Raw genomic sequence first — 22,554 nt, 5'->3', positions numbered from 1 at the left:
TTTCCATTTTACTTATTCTCATATATGATTTATGTTATTTCAAAAAATATATATATGATTTATGTAAATAATTTGTCTTATAGGCACATAATTTCATAATACAAGACATAAATTTGTTATTAATAGGATAATTGGTAAATAAATATATAACATTATTTTGTATTAAACCGGGAAGCCGATCTCATTGGTCGAGCATCTCCGTGGCTTTCGCTTCCTATGTTGCAGTTCTTATATCGTGGACCGCGGTCCCAAAACGACGTCGTTTTAGTAAGTGGGAGACGGAGCCCCGTAATTGACACTACAGTTCATTCCAAAAGATACTGCCTTACATTTGTTTTGATATTATCGAATGAAACTGTAGTTATATCAAAATGTAACTGTAGTTGTGTTGAAATATAACTGCAGTGTATATGAAAAGATACTGAATAACAGTTTTACATTTGTGTTTGATATTATCAAATGAAACTGTAGTTATATCAAAATGTAACTGTAGTTGTGTTGAAATGTAACTGCAGTGTATATGAACAGATACTGAATAACAGTTTCACTTTTGTGTTTTTATATTATCGAATGAAACTGTAGTTATATCAAAATGTAACTGCAGTTGTGTTGAAATGTAACTGAAGTTGTGTTGAAATGTAATTGTAGTATATATGAAAAGAAAGTGAGTGGCGCGAATTCATCCGTCTGTTTTCATTAATCAAAACGACGTCGTTTTGGGACCGCGATCCACAATGCATTGTGGACCACGGTCCACGATATAATTTGGGCCTATGTTGTAGGTGATCCGACCCCAATGGCCAACCCCGACAACATAATAGTTTGTGTGCTCAATTATTTTGTAGTAAAACTCATTTTTTATCTTGAAAACTATACTACAACACTTTTAGCGTATTTGAGGGATTAAAAATAAAGTTTTAAGAAAGAATGTGAGTTTCAAAACTCGAAATTTCAATTTTACTTGTCTGTTATCGTTATTTCCTGTATTTTGTATATAATTATTCATATATAATTAATACGAGAAGTTATTACTCTCCCTCCGTCTCTAATTGATTGTCTCATTTACGTTTTACATGCTTTTCAATTATACCCTTCACTGTTTTCACTTTTGGAAATAAAAGCAATAAAGAAAACAAAAGTCATAAGAGTAAATTAAAAAAAATAGAATGATAATGATGTTCAATTTAAAAAAGATGATAATACTTTGAGACAAACTAAAAATGAAAGTAAAACAGCTAAAATGTGAGAGAGAGAAATAGTTTTAAAACACCAGTTTAAAGTCTGGCCAAAAGCTGGAAAGGAAGACTAAAGAAAGTGGGGACTGGTTGACTCGTTGACTTGAGACTCCAACAATCAAAATTGACGAATTAAATATATACGTCTTTGATCTGAGAGTAGTCTAAATTGCAAACAGTACAAAGAAATTGTTGGCGAAACAGAGGGAGTGAGTGAGACGATGGAAGCAGCGGTGAGCGTGGTGGCGGAGGCAGTGGTGAATGTGCTAGCGGAGACCTTGACGGGCTTATTGTCCGAGAACTTCCAGCTAATCTCAGGCGTAGACGACGACGTTCAGAAGCTCCTCCGCTCCGTCAATGGCTTCAAGTCTATCCTCAAAGAATACCGGAAAATCAGGACGGAAAACGAAATCGTTAAGCAGCTGGTGAAGGACATCATGGACGTCGTCTACCGATCGGAAAACCTCATCGACCAATACGTCGTCGACGCCAATATCCACGCCGAGAAAAAGCTCACCAATTTTGTCGATTTCGGGAAGAAAAAGGAGGTTGCGAAAAATATCAAAACTATTCTCGATGAGATCAAGGTAATCCAGGAGAAGACGGAGTACCAGAAAGTGATTGAAAATAGCGTCTTGCCCCGAGAACATGCCCCCTCTGTGCAGCAGAAGGTACACTTTTCCTTCTAATCATTCCTCACATAAAAAGTTTATTAGTTTCAAAACTTTTAAGATTGATTTAGCATAATTTTGTCTAGGGATGTGAATTCTGGTTCGGGTTACTCCAGATTTCAGTTTGTTATTAAAAATCAATGGCTTCTGCATCCGACTGTATCGGTTAGGTTCGGTTTTAACCCAATCCAACCAAAATCAATAGGTTATATATATATTATATGCACAAGGCATAAAAATACATGTTCAATTGATATTAAAACATGAATTATATTAGGACAAAAATAATTCAAAAGGATGAAATTGTAATTTGATTATGATTTTTGAAAATTGAAATAATCAAATATAATAATTTCCATATATTAAGGATCATAATCATGGTAAATTATCAAAGGTCCTGTGGTCAAGCGGTATAGCTGTGACTCTCCCAAGTGAGAGGTCACAGTAGTGGGGGCATACTGTGGGGGCATACTGCTTCAATAGGTTGAGAAAGTATGTATGAACTGATACTACATTATAACAGAGTCAATAGTATTCAAAAAAAATGTTAAAATTTTAATTATTATTATTATTATTTTTTAAATAATAGTATTTCTTTTTTTTTTTTTTTTAATCATAGTTGTAGAATATGTATTATATTAAAATGAATATATTACTTGTTATAATAATAATAATAATAATAAGTGGTGATGGTGTCAGTAGTACTCAAAAAAAAAAAAGTGGTGCTGGTGGTGGTAATAATAATCTATAAACTAGCTTCAAGAGAGATGGAATGAAAAATAAGAGAGAGATAGAAAACTAAAAAAAAAAAAAAGACTTTTGACTAAAAATCTAGGAATATATTTTTGTGGAATTAGATTTTTTTCCGTTGACCAATATTTTTCTTTGACTCTATTTTCTTTGAATATCCAAACAGGGACAAATTCAAAAAATGAATTTTACTTTGTATGGTTGAAGTGGTTTAATTGGAAAATATATTGGCTAAAGACTCGGATCTTGGTTTAACTATAAAATAGATAGATTGGGCATGTTTTCACAAGTGTTACTTGTTTGTTTTGGTAACTTAGATTAATTATTAACCCTATTAACCCTAAAATAGATAGATGGGCATGTTTTTTTTTTTTTTTTGGGTAAATTCACGGGGTCTTTTTCCGTCCATTTAACTGTCCGGGCCCACCCACGTTCGCTCCGAGAGGCACAGGAGCTAGCCCAGGGGGAATCGTCGCTTGTGGGGATTGAACCGGGTTCTCCCATATGTTTTTTTTTTTTTTTTGGTAAAATAGATAGATGGGCATGTTGAATAATGCAAATGCTAACTTAGATTATTATTTTATATTAACCTTAAAAAGGCACCCAAAGTGGAAGAAGAGTATGTGGTGGGGTTTGATGGAGAGGCGAAAACAATTATCCAACGTCTTAGGGACGAATCAAGTTATGAAGTTATTTCAGTTTTGGGTATGGCTGGCCTCGGCAAAACCACATTGGCCAACAAGGTATTCAAGTCCCAAGAAATTGAATATCATTTCATGCATCGTGTTTGGATTTATGTTTCTCAATTGTACAAGAAAAAGGATGTCTATCTGCAAATTCTAAAGAAACTACAGCAGAGCAATGATACTGATACCAGAGTGACTGAAGAAGAATTAGCTCTCAAGATTAAACAAGTTCTGGGGCTTGGAAAATATCTCATTGTACTAGATGATGTTTGGACTAAAGAAGCATTCGAAGATATCCTGCATGATGCTTTTCCAGAGAGGGCTGGTTGTAAAGTCTTAGTCACCACTCGGAAAGATGAAGTGGCTATGATGGTAAATTCTTTGGGAGAGCCTCATCGCTTGAAATTTCTAGAGCCCGGAGAAAGTTGGGAGCTACTTGAGAAAAAGGTTTTTAAAAAGGAAACCTGCCCGGATGACTTAAAACCTTATGGAGAAGAAGTAGCAAAAAAATGTGGTGGTCTACCACTAGCAGTAGTGATAATTGCTGGTGTTTTGTCTGGCAAACCAAAAATTCTATCAGAATGGCGTAAAGTGGCCAATAGTTATGATTATTTCTTTAGCAATGAAATACAGAAGAGCTACGAGGACTTAATACGATTGAGTTATGATGATTTGCCAGATGAGTTGAAGTGTTGCTTCCTTTATTTGGGAGCCTTTCCTAATGGCAATGATATCCCTGCTGCAAAACTTATGCAGCTATGGATTGCAGAGGGATTCATTGAGGAAGAAGGAGGATTAAACATGGAAGGCATAGCATGTGAAAATTTGTGTGGTTTGGTGAGTAGGAATCTAGTGATGGCAACAAAAAGAAAGCCAGATGGTGAAATAAAAACTTGTCGCGTCCACGACATGTTGCTCCAATTTTGCAAAAAAGAAGCTAAGGGTGAAACTTTATTCAATGAAATTAATGAAACTAATGACATGAATCAACAACAGGGTTCTTCTTGTCGCCTCCTAAGTGTTCACTGCGCTTTTGAGAAGTTCATTTCTTCTACAAAGCCAAAGCAAAAACACCGGTCCTTATTATGTTTTGCGGCCTCAAATGGAGTTCAGGTTCCTCCAAACACCATTATATCACTCCGCAAGGCCTTTCCATTGCTGAAGGTGTTACACTTTGCACCAGATGATTCTGTTACTTTCACTACTTGTCATAAAGACATTTTTCGGTTATTCCATCTCAGGTACATTGCTATCTCCACTACTGTCCAAATTCTCCCTAAAGAGATTGCGAACTTGCAGAATGTGCAGACTCTTATAGTTAGGACAACACGTCCTACTCTTGAAATTAAAGGAGACATATGGAACATGCCAAGGTTAAGGCATTTTCAAACAAACGCTTCTGCCAAGCTTCCTTCGCTTTCTGCTTCGAAAACCAAGAGAGCTCCCTTTGCAAATGAGAACTTGCAAACTCTGTCTAAGGTTTCACCATTTAGCTGCACCCCTGCTGCACTTGCTAAGGCCTCCAATATCAAGAAATTGGGCATCCGGGGGACTTTGGCTAAACTATTGGAGATAGACCCAACTAGTGGATCTAGTTTGTTCAAAAACCTGGGAAAGTTGAAGAAACTGGTGAATCTTAAGCTGATCAATGACGGGGAAAAACTACAGCGCCTTCCTCAGAAATATGAATTTCCAGAGAATCTAAGGAAGCTGACCCTGTCTAAAACTTCCCTCCAATGGAAAGAATTAACTGTATTGGGAACACTAGAGACGCTTGAAATCCTCAAGTTGATTGAGCGTGCAGCGGAAGGAGAGTATTGGGAGCCTACCATTGGCGGTTTTCTTTATCTTCAGGTTTTGCATATTGATAGGACGGATTTGAGGTCCTGGAATGCTTCAAATAAAAACTTCCCAAGACTCAGAAGCCTTGTTCTTAGCCACTGTGAACAACTTGAGATGATTCCACTTGCACTGGCTGATATAAGCAGTCTTCAAGAGATAGAGTTGAAACATACCAAGAAAGCAATCAAGTCTGCACAGGACATACTCAAGCAGAAACAGAACCCAACTGAAAAAAGTAACCGCAGATTCAAGCTCACTATCTACCCTCCTCTGCCTCGGGATCCTTCTCAAGCGATATGATCGAGCTACTTTAATTTTTCCAGGTACGGTTGGTTTCCTTTAATTTTATGACTAATTAATCACGTTTATATTGTACTATACGTCGTTTTTCCAAGTGGTGCATCTAGCAAATCTGTATGATTGAGTTACTATGATTAATATAATTGCCTTCCTTGCAATGTTGGGATGGATATGATTATATATGTTTCTTTCCAAAATGTTAGAATCCTCAATCTCAAAGGCACCACTCCCAGAACGGACAGAGCATATGGGAATATGTAAATCATGATAACTCAGCTGCACAGAGGATATGGTTATATATATTACTTAAATGGAAGATTGTGCTAGCTAGCTTGCATATATGATTTTATTTATTTATTTATTTTAATATTCAAAACCAAATAACATAGAAGCTAGCTAAGGGTTCTGTTTGGGGATTCCTTCTCTATCCATATATAGCTGTCAACATGCATCTAAATCCCACCTCGATATACAGAGTATACACTACATTCATTCTGCACTTTTAATTTGCGGCTCCAAATTTATTGGTAAAATATCAAAACAATATAAATCAGGGGTTTTTATATTTACCATTTTATATTTTTTGCAATTATATATGTTTTTATTAATCTCTAATTTATTCCTTTGTATTAGTGCTGGATTATTGCATGCAGTTTTATTAATTGCACCAACCCACTTTGATTATATTTCTTAAGGTGATGATAATGGCGGGAGTTTGATCTGATGTTTGGTTGTTGTGTGGGACAACTAGTATTTCAATTCTTCGGATGTTTGATTGTTGAGTGGGACACCTGCTATTTCGGATGTGGTCGTTTTGATGTTTGATAATTGTCATGTGGGACACTTACTACTTCTTCGGATGTGGTCGTTCTGATGTTTGATTGTCGTGTGGGACACCTACTACTTCTTCGGATGTGGTCGTTCTAATATTTGATTGTCGTGTGGGACACCTACTACTTCGGATGTGGTTGTTCTGATGTTTGATTGTCGTGTGGGACACCTACTACTTCTTGGGATGTGGTCGTTCTAATATTTGATTGTCGTATGATGCACCTACTACATACTTCTTCGGATGTGATCATTGTTTGATTGTCGTGTGGGACACCTACTACTTCTTCGGATGTGGTTGTTCTGATGTTTGATTGTCGTGTGGGACACCTACTACTTCTTGGGATGTGGTCGTTCTAATATTTGATTGTCTTGTGATGCACCTACTACATACTTCTTCGGATGTGGTCATTCTGATGTTTGATTGTTGTGTGCGATATCTACTACTTCTTCGGATGTGGTCCTTGTTGGTTTCTTCCCAAAATACTATATATTTCCAAATAATGCAACAAACGTGGGAGGCAACAACCCAAGCTCGGATGTCAAAGCGGGAGGCAACTGATGGATCTTCATACACTCGTCTAGCTAAGGTTGTCTTGCTGATGCCTCCCATACCTTTAATGGAAACAATTTCTCGTTGCCTTGATGAATGCTGAATTAGCATCGCCTTTACAATGTGGAACTCACTGTTTTTACCCACCATTATGCTCAGGGGCGGAGGCACATGGTGATTACAGGGGGCCTTGGCCCCACCCCCCCCCCCCAATTTTTTTTTGGTTTGTTTTTATTACTATTATAATTTTTTTTTGACCCCCCTCTACCCATCCAGAAGTAAATTTTGTAAAAAATATATATTATAATGGCTTTTTGGCCCCCCTGCCCCCTCTAGCGCATCCTATTTTCCCTTCCATTCTATTATTATATTATATATATGCATATGCATTAGGTGGACTTGAAGACAAAAGGTTTGGGAAAGCACCAAGCAATATTTCATTTCGGCAGTCACAGTAGTGGAGAAAAAAACAAGCAGGCAACAAGTAATGGTACTTTGTAAAGAGGAAAGCCAACCATTTTCTTAAATTTCGGTAGAAGAGTGGAATTACTCCGTATTATACTCCACTATTCCCATTCATTGTATTCAGTAGGTGAGCAGGCAGCAAGCAGAGAGAGGAAAACCAAGTTCGTCTCTCTGACTCTCTCTCTTTCTCATTTCTCTTTTCTTAAATTTCTCATAAATTTCGAGATTATTCCATCATTGACTTCCTTAATTTATATTTGTATCCCTTTCTGGGTGCCATTGAAATAAATGCAGGAAGAAAAAGGGAAATTATGGGTATTATGAATTGGAGAATAAAGCTTTGAGCAATTAAGCCTGTTGATTGCGAGGCCTACAGTGCACGTAATTTCTCTTCAATTTTAAAGGTCCAAGTCTATAGATAATTTTTTATCCATTCTCATCATTGCAAAAAGTCTAGATATTATAGTTAAATGATAGTTAAATATCTCTTAGAGCACTATACTTTTAGTGCTAAGAAAAATGAAATACACTACAATTGTTGGCCCCGGCACCAACAAATCCTGGCTTCGCCCCTGGCAACAACCCAAGCTCGGTTGTCAAAATGGGAGACAACTGATGGATCTTCATAAAGTCGTCTAGCTAAGGTTGTCTTGCCGATACCTCCCATACCTTTAATTGAGACAATTTCCCGTTGCCTTGTTGAATGCTCAATTAACATCTTTTTTACAATCTGGAACTCATTGTCTTTCCCCACCATTATGCTGCTGCTCTGTTGGTGATGGGAGGAATCCCCCACCCTCGCCATCATCATCACATCACTACAACTAGATGTGGTAGAAGCGGCAACTACTGTATTTGTTGTTTTCCTTCCAATTCCAATTCCTTGCAAGGCGGCTGCGGCATACTCCATCTTCACTTTGGATAACTCTTTGTGGATGGCATCAATGTCTCTTATTGCTTCTTCCAAAATACAACCAAGTTTGAATGAATCCCAACTTCTATGGGCATCAGTAGTTTCCCTTGTGGTTTTTCCACAAAAAGACCTGCTATTCCTGCAAGTAACTCTTTATGTTCCTCTATCTCATGAAGATGTACGATTTGGAATTCAATTTCATTTTCCACTCGGAAAGCCACATCTCTGAGCTTAGTTTCCAAGTCTTTAATGGCTTGAATACCATCCATTCTGTTCTCATCGAACAGCTCTATCAATATTAGGATAGAGATTGAAATTTAAAAAAAGGCAATAGCAAAGGGGTAAAGGAGAGAGATGGACCTCTTTTATTGTGTTTTCCTCAATGACAACCATATTATCATTTCCTTGCTCATGTTGCTCTCTTTGAATTTCATTGGCAGAATCCACTGCAAACTGAAGGCATCCATACAATTTGATTGACTTCAAGTTTGGAATTTCTGCAAACTCAGCTGGGATCTTTTCCAATTCTTCGCACCAACTAAGGATTAGATGCTCAAGATTCGGAAAATGAGAAGCACTTGCTTCCCAACGCTCAAGATAACTCGAACTAATATTCAAATAAATTAACTGGTCAAAACTATCCTTTTCGAGTAGTTCCCACTCTCCACCGATCCACTTACACTTTATTAGTACTAGCACCTCAAGTTTAGGCAACTTGCTAAAATTATTAAATGTCTTCCCCTCAAAGCTCACACACCTAAAGTTCAACTTCATAAGGTTTTTACAGCTAACAATGCAATTGTTATTTGGAATCAGCGGATACATAAAACCATAAAGTGACAGACTCTGGAGTTGGTGTAAATAGGCAATGTTATTAATGCAATCATACCAACCTCCTTTAGACTGAATCATTACCTTCTCTAGGTATGGAATACTGGTAAAAAATTCTTTTGTGCAGTGATCAGCTCTCAACCAACCAATGCTCTTCAAGTTTTGATGAAAACATATGGGAAAATCACTCAGAGGGTTGTTACTACGCAAATGTTGTAGTTGTGGGAACTCTAAAACGCTCATTTTATCAATACTTCTAACTGAAAGTGATTGAAGATTCCAACAACAAAATGGATCTGAAATGACTAAAGCTTCTAGGAGTGCCGGTCGTGCCGGCGGTGCCAATAGGCATCTCAAATGGACAAGATACTTTAGATCTATATTACAGTTATAGACTACTCTTATTAGGCGGCCAAATTTCAAATTTAAAAATATATATAGTCTGTCAACAAGGGAGTCAAAAACAAAGATGGATCGACAGCTTTTTAAAGAAGAATATAATGTTTGTCTGTTAAACCTTCCTGATTGGATGCTTACCCATCGGAAATATTTAGGAGTGGAAGTGGACTCATCATTCTCATAGACAACATGCAGAAGGTTTTCTTTTTTAGCTTCCCTCACACAAAAAGAATGCAATAAATCATGCATTCTAAATACCTTTGCTTTTCTTCCACAACTACTTGCCCGACTTACAAGAATTAGGTTCCTATCCTTGAGTTCTTGAATGTGCTTTCTTGCCACTGCATCAAAGCTCATATCCTTAGATGCCTTTACAAGTCCTTCGGCAACCCATAACTTTACAACAGTTTTAACATGGATCGCTTCGTCTTCTGGAAATACGCTCAAATATAAAAAACAAGCCTTCAAACTGTGAGGCAAGTGATTGTAACTCGATGAGAGTATCGTTGAGCATTCTTCATCAATTGTTGTTGTTGCAGATGAATTTAGAACTTCAGCAACATTCTTCCACTCATCTAGCGTATGAAGTTTGGACAATAAACCTGCAGCAACAACAATTGCCAAAGGCAATCCTTTGCATTTCTTAACAATCTGTCTCCCAATCATATCAAATTCAGAACCAAGAGATTTGCTTGTCTTTTCATGAAATAGATTCAAACTCTCACCTTCTTGTAACAATTGCATTTGATGCGAAAAGTCATTGTTAGAGCCTATAAAAGTAGCCACCTGTGCAGAGCGAGTAGTCAGCAATACTCGACTGTCATTTGCATTATCCGGAAAGCAAGCTTTGACAGAATTCCACGCATCAACACTCCAAATGTCATCAATCACAACAAAGTATCTTTGATGCATCAGTTTTTTGTACAATTGTTGTGCTAGCTGATCCTCTTGAGTGCCACTACCTACACAACCCATTGATTTAAGAAGATCTGTGAGCATTTGTAACTTATTATGATATTGTGAGGCAACAACCCAAGCTCGGATGTCAAAGCGGGAGGCAACTGATGGATCTTCATAAACTCGTTTAGCTAAGGTTGTCTTGCCGATGCCTCCCATACCTTGAATGGAGACAATTTCCTGTTGCTTTGATGAATGTTGAATTAGCATGGCCTTTACAATGTGGAAGTCATTGTTTTTCCCCACCATTATGCTGCTGCCCTGCTGTGGCTGGGAGTGTGAAGCGTGTTGGTGATGGGAGGAATCCCCCACCCCCGCCATCATCATCACATCAACTCCTCCATCACTAGATGTGGTAGAAGCTGCAGCTGCGGCAACTACTGTACTTGTTGTTTTCCATCCAATTCCAATTCCTTGCAAGGCGGCTGCGACACACTCCATCTTGACTTTGGACAAGTTTTTGTGGATGGCATCAATGTCTCTTATTGCTTCTTCCAAAATACAACCAAGTTTGAATGAATACCCTGTTTCCCCAAAAAGATCTGCAATTCCAAAGTCTTTTTCTGCATCATAAAGATGTACGATTAGGAATTCAATTTCATCTTCCACTCGGAAAGCCACATCTCTGAGCATAGTTTCCAAGTCTTTAATGGCTTGAATACCATCCATTCTGTTCTCATCGAACAGCTCTATCAGGAAACCAAGCTTCCGGTGGAGAGATTGGAGCAAGTCTTCATTGCCAGGGATGAGTTGCTTTTGTCTTACGATTGGGCGAGGCAGAGGTTGCAACAACTCAAGCTCAATGGTCCTCACAAGAGAATTTACAGCAACACAAGCCATATATATATATTCTTCAATTCGATCTCACTTAGTAATGTAATGTAATGTTTGGGTGAAGAATTGAAGCTTAATCAGTGAGCAGAAGTAGAAGCGATAATATGAAGTAGCAATTATATTGCCGTGTAGCTCATTGGATTGGAAGACGACCAAGACTTTTATTTGTGATAGACGCTACTTAATTAGCTGCCACCCACTTCATCTCTAGTTGTTGGCAACACTACTTTTTCTGAGTCGATGAGGAGTAGTTGGGATGGTTTTAATTTGGTAGGTGCCTGAATTGCTTCATATGAGAAGAAGCACGGGCCTTCCTGCTTGTGGATCTAAATACTATCTTCGCTAAATAGGTTTTAACCCATGGGCTTTTCACTATCAACATTTCCCTCGACTTCTACAAATCTTGGCCCATTTACCAATGGATTGGCCTTGTTGAACCTGCCTAGTACCTTAGAGCAAGGCTATTAGTAGAATTTTTTTCATGTCAGCCAAATTATTTCAAAATACATAATTTATATACTGAATATTCATAATTAAATATTAATTTACATACCAAATGTTCACAATTTGAATTGTGAACATTATAGCTACCTAAAATGGGAGGGGGAGAGAAAATGAGGGACAAAATAAAAAACAAAAGTTGTAAAAAAAATAAAGTAAAAGATTGTGTTTAACACGCCTAGCAGGCACTTTGTGCGCAGCACGTGCAAACTTTCTCTCTTCTTTTTTCCTTTTTTTCTTCTTCTCATGAGCCCCACAAAAAAAATCACATCAAATTCATTTTCATCTCTCTCATTTCTCTTCCATATCATTATTTCTCTCATCCATGTTATAGAGAAATCCACAAAAAAAAAACTGCTAATGGACTTGTTCTATTTATTTCGTTAGTGACATGAAATTAGAAAATGTGGCTATAATTAATTTTTTTACTACAATCTAACATATTAGTAGTATGTATCTGCTATGTTAACATCCTTAATTGGGATGAGACTCAAGTCTCTGACATTTCATTTAGAAGGACCGTCACAACGGTATCATCAAACCACAAGATACTTGGTGTGGCTAAAATTAATTACAAACTCGTTCTTAGAAATTTTGTATTAACCTCAAATATCACACATTCTCAAGAACTAACTAGTATCCAAGCCTCAAAAGTAATGGCTGAATAAGTAAAACATAACTCTTATACTTAAAAGTTACGAGTTCAATTTTTAACAACATGCACCATCTTAATCAAGCCTCTAATATAAGAACTTTCTAATACAATTACACAAGAACATAATTTATTCAATGTTATTAAATAATGATTATGAATTTTTTTTTGTAGAATAAAAGTCCTAAATTGTATTCTCACTTTTCATTCTACAAAATTGCATGTGAAATCGCATAAATTTTGAGAAGTAGAAAGTCAAATGACAATCATGTGAAGATATTAAGTTAATCACTACAAGCTAAGCGTCATACCCAAATAAGTTAGGGAATGATATATGGAGTATTGTAAACCCAACATACAGTGCATAGGAACCCACCATCACAATATCTCTACAAATATTTTTTTTTAGAATAAAATAAAATAAGTTCCAAAAGAAGTGATTGAGTAGGTATTATAACATAATTCTCATATTCAAATCTTACAAGTTTAATTTTTATTAACAATTTTTTAGTTGAATTCATTACATAGACTTCCTAATGACTTTCCCTTAGATCGTCAAAAAAATTAAAATAATTAAAATAAAAATAGAAATAATAATAATAATAATAATAATAATAATAATAATAATAATAATAAAGAAAGGGTAATCGGCCGTAGAATATGATTATAGAACATAACCAACAAGGCACGTTGTGGAAAACAATGGTATGTCCCATGAAATAGTCCACAACTTTATATATATATATATATATGTGTGTGTGTGTATGTATATATGTATATATATATGATAAGTTAATGTATTTAATTGAACTTTTTTAAAGTTTAAGAGCTTAATTGCACTTTGGTATAATGTTTATGGGTGAGTCTATTTGAACATTTTGCCTTTTAAGTTTGAATTATAAAAATATACCATAACTTTGTAAGTTGAGAGTCTTTTTTATTTTTTTGTTTTCTTTTTTAACCTATACATCCTAGGCTCATAAAATGGTAAAGACTAGCTGCCTAACCCAACCAAATCATATTGGACCTAGCTATCTTTAATGTGGATTGTTATACCTTGTGATTAATTACTCTTAGCCTCATTTCTTCACACACACACACACATATAATTTTGATCTATATGTTCGACCAAAACATGTTGGACCTACCTTTAATGTGGATTATTGTACTTTGTGATTAACTTCCTGTGACCTCATTTCCTAACACCCCCAAGGAATATATCTAATTCCATATATTATAATTTGACACTTGACAAAAATCTCTTATCATTTGAAAACTCATTTGCAGAAAAAAGAGACAATTACTTGTTTATGATGATTGAAATTAAGATGATTATGCAAAATATATGGTGATCAAACATAGAATGTGTAACTATATATATGAAGACCGTGTGTCATATAATATGCTATATGAATGAGAAAGAAAGATATTTAGTTAAAAAAAAAAGTAGTTCACCAAGAAATATTATTGTCTGAGAACTGAGGAGTAGACAACAGATTTTGAAGAAAGGTTCCAACTACTAAAATACATAATAATATTTGAAGTCTTTGCTAAATATAAATAGCAGATTAGTGGAAGAATTCAAATGCCCAAATATCACATACCACACTGAAATGCCCAAATGCCACTCTGAGTATATATATGTTATTCACATCAATTTTGGCCGCGTTTGAGATCGAACATGCCCGCGTCTGTCATGTAATTATATATATATATAAACATTAAACATATAAAAGAAAGTAAAACATTAGACCAAGAAGACAAAATTAAACTATAAACAAATAACGGTGACATATGAATGAAATAAATGAAGAAGATAAGGAGGATATATATAGAGAGGTAAACTGTAAACATATACACGTACCCTCTTTTGCTTTTATTCAACTATGGCTCAAGTTCATCATCAAGAGCTGGTGTGAGGCTGTCACAAGTGATTGAAAACAAATTATATATTAGGATACGATGAAACTCTATAATGAGAGTGAAATAAAAAAGGCAATAGCAAAAGGGTAAAGGAGAGAGATGGACCTCTTGTGTGTATTCCTCAATGACAACCATATTATCATTTCCTTGCTCATGTTGCTCTCTTTGAATTTCCTTGGCAGAATCCACCGCAGATTGAAGACACCCCGTCAATTCGATTGACTTCAAGTTTGGTATTTCTGCAAACTCAGCTGGGATCTTTTCCAATCTTTTGCATCCCACAAGGACTAGACGCTCAAGACTCGAAAAATGGCAAGCACCTGCTTCCCAACTCTCAAGACTACTTGTATTAACTTGCAAATAAAGTAATCGGTCAAAACTCTCCTTTTCGAGTAGTTTCCACTCTCCACCTATCCACCAACACCATATTAGCAGTAGCCCTTCAAGTTTCGGTAACTTGCTAAAAATATTAATTGTCTCCCCCTCAAAGCTCATACCCAAAAAGTGTAACTTTCTAAGATTTTTCAAGCTAACAATGCAGTTGTTATTTGGAATCGGAGTCGAACGAGGACGCCAATTACGACCTGAAAGAAACAGACTCTGGAGTTGGTGTAAATAGGCAATGTTATTTATGCAATCATTCCAGCAGCTTCCTTCACACACAATTATTACCTTCTCTACGTATGGAATACTGGTAAAAAGTTCTTTTGTGCAGTCATCAACTCTCAACCTACCAATGCTCTTTAAGTTTTGATGAAAACATATGTGAAAATCCATAGGAATACTATCACTACGGAAATGTTGTAGTTGTGGAAACTCTAAAGAGTTCATTCCATGAATACAATCAATATCAAGTGTTTGAAGATTCCAACTACGAAATGGATCTAAAATGGTATAACCTTCATCCAATGACAATACACATCTCAAATGGACAAGAGAAGCAATCTTACACTCTCCAGTATTATAGAGTATTCTTAATAGGGGGCTAATTTTTGAATTTAAAGATGTATTCCGTACGGAAAAAAGGAAGATGGATCGATAGTTTATTAAAGAAGAATATAATGTTTCTTCATCTAACCCTCCTGATTGGATGCTTATCCATCTGAAACCTTTTTGAGGGGAATTGGACTCAGTTTCATCAACAACATGAAGAAGGTTCTCCTTTTTAGCTTCTCTAACACAAAAAGAATGCAACAAATCGTGCATTCTAAATGTGTTTACTTTTCTTCCACAACTAATTCGCCGACTTACAAGAATTAGGTTCCTATCCTTGAGTTCTTGAATGTGCCTTCTTGCCACCGCACCAAAGCTCATATCCTTAGACGATGCCTTTACAAGTCCTTCGGCAACCCATAACTTTACAATTTCCCTTACATGGATCTCTTTATCTCCTGGAAATATGCTCAAATACAAAAAACAAGCCTTTAAACTGTGAGGCAAGTGATTGTAACTGGATGAAAGAATCCTTGAGCATTCTTCATCAATTGTTGTTGTTGCAGATGAATTTAGAATTTCTGCAACATTCTTCCACTCATCTAGCGTATGAAGTTTGGAAAATAAACCTGCAGCAACAACAATTGCCAAAGGCAATCCTTTGCACTTTTCAACAATCTGCCTCCCAATCATATCGAATTCAGAACCTACAGATTTGCTTGTCTTTTCATGAAATAAATTCCAACTCTCACCTTCTTCTAAGAATTGCATTTGATGCGAAAACTTATTGTTAGAGCCTATAATAGTAGCCACCTTTGCAGAGCGAGTAGTCAACAAAACTCGACTGTTATTTCCATTATCTGGAAAGCAAGCTTTGACGGAATCCCAAGCCTCGACACTCCAAATGTCATCTATCACAACAAAGTACCTTTGGTGCAACAGATTTTGGTACAGTTGTTGTGGTAGCTAATCCTCTTGAGTGCCACTACCTACACAACCTGTTGATTTAAGAAGATCTGTGAGCATTTGTAACTTATTATGATTTTGTGAGGCAACAACCCAAGCTCGGATGTCAAAACGGGAGGCAACTGATGGATCTTCATAGAGTCGTCTAGCTAAGGTTGTCTTGCCGATGCCTCCCATACCTTGAATGGAGACAATTTCCCGTTGCCTTGATGAATGCTCAATTAGCATGGCCTTTACAATGTGGAACTCATTGTTTTTCCCCACCATTATGCTGCTGCCCTGCTGGGGCTGGGAGTGTGAAGCGTGTTGGTGATGGGAGGAATCCCCCGCCATCATCATCACATCACTACAACATGTGGTAGAAGCGGCAACTACTGTACTTGTTGTTTTCCTTCCAACTCCTTGCAAGGCGGCTGCGACATACTCCATCTTCACTTTGGACAACTCTTTTTGGATGGCATCAATGTCTCTTATTGCTCTTTTCAAAATACAACCAAGTTTGATAGAATGCCAATTTCCTTGGGCATCAAAAGATCTGGTATTGCTGCAGGTAACTCTTCCGCCTCTTCCTCATAAAGATGTACGATTAGGAATTCAATTTCATTTTCCACTCGGAAAGCCACATCTCTGAGCTTAGTTTCCAAGTCTTTAATAGCTTGGACACCATCCATCCTGTTCTCATCCAACAACTCTATCAGATCTCCAAGCTTCTGGTGGAGATTTTGGATCAAGTTTTCATTGGCAGGGATGAGTTGGTTTTGTCGTACGATTGGGCGAGGCAGAGGCTGCAAGAACTCAAGCTCAATCGTCCTCACAAGAGAATTTACAGCAACACAAGCCATTCTTCAATTCTTCTCTGATCTGATCTGAGTTTCTTCTTTGTACTTAGTATGTGTGTGTATAGTAATTATCACCAATTGGCAATTTGCCTTATGGCTCTAAGTGCAATAATTGCAAGACGGCAAGCATTTTTAATTGCAAGAGGCCGGCAGCACTTTTTGGATTTTATGTTAAAAATTCTGCAACTTAATTGTAAAGAATAATGTTAGATAGATAATGACAGCATTCATGATATTGTTTAATGCTAAGTGGGAATTTCTTACAGCTCAAATCTATATATGTTGTTTTATTTTATTCTGAATATGTTCTTCAAAGACAAGGACAGGTACCTTACATGTAGCGCTGAACAGGTTTGAAATGGTACAACTAACATTCATTCGGATTTGAGACAAATTGGGATAGTTCTAAACTTATTCGGGGGGTTCAAGTTGGGGAAGAAGGATTTTACACTATATTCTCCTCTGATCCGATCCTTGTATTCAATTTCATCTTCTACTCTGAAAGCCACATCTCTAAGTCTTTAATGGCTTGGATACTACCATCCATTCTGTTATCTTCCAACTGTCCTATCAGGAAACCAAGCTTTTGGTGGAGAGATAGGATCAACTCCTCATTGCCAATAATTAATCACAGTAGTCTATAGTGAAATTATAGAGTCGGAAAGCGTAATTGTGGAGTGCATCCGATCCGTTGGCTATTTTGAATTGTATAGCAGAACTTGAATGTATACTAAATGCCTGCAATTAAGTTCTGTACTTAAGATCATTGAAATCTTTTAATAATGTAAAGCACATGCTTGTTTTGGAATGAGAATGGCAGTTGGTGCTCCTTTGCAAGGTTGTTCACTTCAAAAGAGTAAAAGAGAAAAGGAATGAGTCAAAAAAGATGATGTTTTTTCTGAATTCAAAACATTAGCAGCTATCTGCGATATTGGTGATTAGAAATCTTTTACATGATGATAGCAGTGAGCGGCTCGAAAACTGTGTTGCATATAGTGTCAAAAAAGGAGTTGACTACTCCAATGTTGTTATAAAGATTGTCATCTTGCATTATAAGACTGACTCGAACCCAACCAAAACATGTTCGACTTACCTTCAATGTGGATTGTTGTACTTTGTGATTAACTTTCTGTGACCTCATGATTTCCTAACACCCCCAAAGCAACATATCTAATTCCATATGTTATAATTTGACACTTGACAAAAATCTATTATCATTTGAATACTCTTTTGTAGGAAAAGAGACAATTACTTGTTTATGATGACTGAAATTAACATGATTATGCTAAATATATGGTGGTGAAACTATATATATATATATATATATGGAGACGGTGTGCCATATAATATGCTATATGAATGAGAAAGAAAGGTATTTAGTTAAAGAAAAAAGTAGTTCACAAAGAAATGTTACTGTCTGATAAGTAGACAACAGATTTTGAAGAAAGGTTCCAACTACTAGAATACAACAATATAATAATATTTGAAGTCTCAACACTTTGCTGAATACAAATAGCAGATTAGTGGAAGAATTCAAATGCCCAAATATCACACACCACTCTGAAATGCTCAAATATATATGTTATACACACCAATTTTGGACGTCTGATCTTGAGAACACGCCCGCATCTGTCATGTGATTATATATTCAAATTAAAGTAAACATTAAACATGTAAAAGAAAGTAAAACATCAAACCAAGAAGACAAAATTAAACTATAAACAAATAACCCTGACATATGAATGAAATGAATGAAGAAGCTAAGCTAAGGAGGATAAATATATATAGGTACACTGTAAACATACATACCCTTTTTTGCTTTTATTCCTTTATGGCTCAAGTTCATCATCAGAGCTAGCTGGAGTGAGGCTGTCATGAGTCACTGAAAACAAATTATATACTCCGTATATATTAGGATATGATGAAACTCTATAATGAGATTGAAATAATAAAAGGCAATAGCAAAAGGGTAAAGGAGAGAGATGGACCTCTTTTATTGTCCATTTCTCAATGACAACCATATTATCATTTCCCTGCTCATGTTGCTCTCTTTGAATTTCCTTGGCAGAATCCACTGCAGACTGAAGGCATTCCCACAATTCAATTGACTTCAAGTTTGGAATTTCTGCAAACTCAGCTGGAATCTTTTCCAAATATTCGCAGAAATCAAGGAATAGATGCTCAAGATTCGGAAAATTAGAAGCACTTGCTTCCCAACACTCAAGATCACTCGTACTAATTGACAAATAAATTAACTGGTCAAAACTCTCATGTTCAAGTAATTTCCACTCGTCACCGGCCCACCTACACTTCTGTAGCACTAGCACCTCAAGTTTAGGCAACTTGCTGAAATTATTAAATGTCTCTCCCTCAAAGCTTACACACCTAAAGTTCAACTTCATAAGATTTTTACAGCTAGCAATGCAGTTGTTATTTGGAATCAGCGGATACAGAAAACCAGAAAGTGAGAGACTGTGGAGTTGATGTAAATAGGCAATGTTATTAATGCCATCTTTCCAAATATATTCACAACGAATCATTACCTTCTCTACGTATGGAATACTGGTAAAAAATTCTTTTGTGCAGTGATCAACTCTCAACCAACCAATGCTCTTCAAGTTTTGATGAAAACATATGGGAAAATCACTCAGAGGGCCGTTACTACGCAAATGTTGTAGTTGTGGGAACTCTAAAACGCTCATTTTATCAATACTACTAGCTGAAAGTGTTTGAAGATTCCAACAAAAAAATGGATCTGAAATGACTAAAGCTTTTAGGAGTGCCGGTCGTGCTGCCGGTGCCAATAGGCATCTCAAATGGACAAGATACTTTAGATCTATTTTACCGTTATAGACTACTCTTATTAGGCGGCCAAATTTTGAATTTAAAAATAGATTTAGTCTGTCAACAAGGGAGACAAAAAGGAAGATGGATCGACAGCTTTTTAAAGAAGAATATAATGTTTGTCTGTTAAACCTTCCAAATTGGATGCTTACCCATCGGAAATATTTAGGAGAGAAACTAGACTCATTCTCACAGACAACATGCAGAAGGTTTTCCTTTTTAGCTTCCCTCACACAAAAAGAATGCACTAAATCATGCATTCTAAATGCCTTTGCTTTTTTCCCGCAACTACTTGGCTGACTTACAAGAATTAGGTTCCTATCCTTGAGTTCTTGAACGTGCTTTCTTGCCACCGCATCAAAGCTCATATCCTTAGATGCCTTTACAAGTCCTTCGGCAACCCATAACTTTACAATTTGTTTAACCTGGATCACTTCATCTTCTGAAAAAAGGCTCAAATATAAAAAACAAGCCTTCAAACTGTGAGGCAAGTGATTGTAACTGGATGAAAGTATATTTGAGCATTCTTCATCAATTGTTGTTGTTGCAGGTGAATTTAGAGCTTCTGCAACATTCTTCCACTCATCTAGCGTATGAAGTTTGGAAAATAAACCTGCAGCCACAACAATTGCTAGAGGCAATCCTTTGCATTTCTTAACAATCTGTCTCTCAATCATATCAAATTCAGAACCAAGAGATTTGCTTGTCTTTTCTTGAAATAGATTCCAACTCTCACCTTCTTCTAAAAATTGCATTTGATGCGAAAAGTCACTGTTAGAGCCTATAAAAGCAGCCACCTGTGCAGAGCGAGTAGTCAACAATACTCGACTGCCATTTGCATTATCCGGAAAACAAGCTTTGACAGAATTCCACGCATCAACGCTCCAAATGTCATCAATCACAACAAAGTATCTTTGATGCATCAGTTTTTTGTACAATTGTTGTGTTAGCTGATCCTCTTGAGTGCCACTACCTACACAACCCATTGATTTAAGAAGATCTGTGAGCATTTGTAACTTATTATGATATTGTGAGGCAACAACCCAAGCTCGGACGTCAAAGCGGGAGGCAACTGATGGATCTTCATAAAGTCCTCTAGCTAAGGTTGTCTTGCCGATGCCTCCCATACCTTTAATGGAAACAATTTCTCGTTGCCTTGATGAATGCTCAATTAGCATCGCCTTTACAATGTGGAACTCATTGTTTTTACCCACCATTATGCTGCCCTGCTGTGGCTGGGAGTGTGAAGCGTGTTGGTGATGGGAGGAATCCCCCGCCCCCGCCATCATCATCACATCACTACAACGTGTGGTAGAAGCTGCAGCTGCGACATACTCCATCTTGACTTTGGACAACTCTTTGTGGATGGCATCAATGTCTCTTATTGCTTCTTCCAAAATACAACCAAGTTTGAAAGAATGCCTACTTCTTTGGGCATCAATTTCTCCTACTTGTGGTTTTTCCACAAAAAGATCTGCAGCTATTCCCAAGTCTTCTTCTTCTTCTACTGCATCAATACTACTCTCTGGTATTTCCACAAAAAGACCTGCTTTTGCGGCTAACAACTCTTCCTCTTCCTCATCCACACAAAGACCTGCTATTCCTGCAAGTAACTCTTCATTTTCCTCTTTCTCACAAAGATCTACGATTAGGAATTCAATTTCATCTTCCACTCGGAAAGCCACATCTCTTAGCTTAGTTTCCAAGTGTTTAATAGCTTGGATACCATCCATCCTGTTCTCATCCAACATCTCTATGAGATCACCAAGCTTCTGGTGGAGATTTTGGATCAAGTTTTCATTGGCAGGGATGAGTTGGTTTCGTCGTATGATAGGGCGAGGCAGAGGTTGCAAGAACTCAAGCTCAATGGTCCTCACAAGAGAATTTACAGCAACACAAGCCATATATTCTTCAATTCTCACTTTGTATGTATGTATGTATGTAGTGTGTAATGTTTGGGTGAAGAATTGAAGCTTAATCAGCAGAAGTAGAAGCGATAATATCAACTACCACATTGGATTGGATTGGAAGTGCAATAATTGGAAGACGACCAAGACTTTTATTTGTGATAGACTTAATTAGCTGTCACCCACTTCATCTCTAGTTGTCGTCGGCAACACTACTTTTTTTTTTTTTTTTTTTTTTTTTTTTTTTGAAAAACAACACTACTTTTTCTCAGTCCTACTCCTACATGAGGGTTAGTTCATAGTTGGGATGCTTTTAATTTGGTAGCTGAATTGTTTCATATGAGAAGAAGCGCCTTCCTGTTTGTGGATCTAAATACTATCTTTGCTAAATAGGCTTTAACCCATGGGCTTTTCACTATCAACACTTCCCTCGCCTTCTATAAATCTTGGCCCATTTACCAATGGATTGGTCTTGTTGAGCCTGCCAAAACTACGCCGTTTCACTATATATATATATATATATTTTATAAAATTACTAAACATATAATCTGAAATGTGTGAATGTGGAGGTTTCAAATTGTGAATATGGAGTATAGAATTTGTGAATGTAGAGTTATGAATGCGTGAATCTGTAGTAGAGTTAACAGAGTTCTAGCAACTTATAGCCCTGTAATGTGTGAATGTGGAGTTTCCAAGTTGTGAATATGTAGTATAGGACCTGTGAA

General features: G+C 36.7%; 3 protein-coding genes, 1 long non-coding RNA gene and 1 pseudogene across 10 annotated transcripts; 1 reads left to right on the top strand and 4 right to left on the bottom strand.

Moving 5' to 3' along the window:
• The first annotated feature begins 1,409 nt into the window (after window positions 1–1,409).
• Window positions 1,410–7,678, top strand: LOC116015299 (putative late blight resistance protein homolog R1B-14). Of its 3 annotated transcripts, none has more exons than XR_004097593.1 (4): window positions 1,410–1,906; window positions 3,256–5,507; window positions 6,180–7,039; window positions 7,259–7,678. XR_004097593.1 is itself a non-coding variant. In XM_031255342.1 (3 exons), exons 1-2 carry the CDS (start codon window positions 1,457–1,459, stop codon window positions 5,482–5,484), a joined length of 2,679 nt encoding a protein of 892 aa, XP_031111202.1. In that variant the 5' UTR covers window positions 1,410–1,456; the 3' UTR covers window positions 5,485–5,507; window positions 6,180–7,185. The 3 variants fall into 3 exon arrangements, 1 of the variants encoding a protein (XP_031111202.1); XR_004097594.1 differs by having other exon boundaries at window positions 6,180–6,902; window positions 7,259–7,458; XM_031255342.1 differs by lacking the exon at window positions 7,259–7,678 and having other exon boundaries at window positions 6,180–7,185.
• Window positions 7,679–7,721: 43 nt separating this feature from the next.
• LOC116015297 (putative late blight resistance protein homolog R1A-3) lies at window positions 7,722–11,475 on the bottom strand. Of its 4 annotated transcripts, XM_031255341.1 has the most exons (3): window positions 10,199–11,475; window positions 8,604–10,075; window positions 7,722–8,373 (listed from the first exon to the last, which is right to left on the bottom strand). In XM_031255341.1, the coding sequence occupies exons 1-3, from the start codon at window positions 11,268–11,270 to the stop codon at window positions 8,338–8,340; spliced, it is 2,580 nt and encodes an 859-aa protein (XP_031111201.1). In that variant the 5' UTR covers window positions 11,271–11,475; the 3' UTR covers window positions 7,722–8,337. The 4 variants fall into 4 exon arrangements, with proteins under 4 accessions (XP_031111201.1, XP_031111199.1, XP_031111200.1 ...); XM_031255339.1 differs by having other exon boundaries at window positions 7,722–8,513; window positions 8,604–11,475; XM_031255340.1 differs by having other exon boundaries at window positions 7,722–8,382; window positions 8,604–11,475.
• A 2,530-nt stretch (window positions 11,476–14,005) lies between these two features.
• On the bottom strand, window positions 14,006–14,580 carry LOC116015301. Its single transcript, XR_004097595.1, has 3 exons — window positions 14,446–14,580; window positions 14,282–14,338; window positions 14,006–14,108 (listed from the first exon to the last, which is right to left on the bottom strand). It is a non-coding gene; the product is annotated as an uncharacterized LOC116015301 (long non-coding RNA).
• A 47-nt stretch (window positions 14,581–14,627) lies between these two features.
• Window positions 14,628–16,668, bottom strand: LOC116014785 (annotated as a pseudogene).
• A 1,747-nt stretch (window positions 16,669–18,415) lies between these two features.
• On the bottom strand, window positions 18,416–21,963 carry LOC116015296 (disease resistance protein RPP13-like). Of its 2 annotated transcripts, XM_031255337.1 has the most exons (4): window positions 20,075–21,963; window positions 19,067–19,159; window positions 18,888–18,960; window positions 18,416–18,707 (listed from the first exon to the last, which is right to left on the bottom strand). In XM_031255337.1, exons 1-3 carry the CDS (start codon window positions 21,824–21,826, stop codon window positions 18,958–18,960), a joined length of 1,848 nt encoding a protein of 615 aa, XP_031111197.1. In that variant the 5' UTR covers window positions 21,827–21,963; the 3' UTR covers window positions 18,416–18,707; window positions 18,888–18,957. The 2 variants fall into 2 exon arrangements, with proteins under 2 accessions (XP_031111197.1, XP_031111196.1); XM_031255336.1 differs by having other exon boundaries at window positions 19,067–21,963.
• Window positions 21,964–22,554: the final 591 nt, after the last annotated feature.

Source organism: Ipomoea triloba, chromosome 4 (assembly GCF_003576645.1).
Source record: "Ipomoea triloba cultivar NCNSP0323 chromosome 4, ASM357664v1".
NCBI classification, from domain to species: domain Eukaryota; kingdom Viridiplantae; phylum Streptophyta; class Magnoliopsida; order Solanales; family Convolvulaceae; genus Ipomoea; species Ipomoea triloba.
This window is presented reverse-complemented; position numbering and strand designations above follow the sequence as displayed.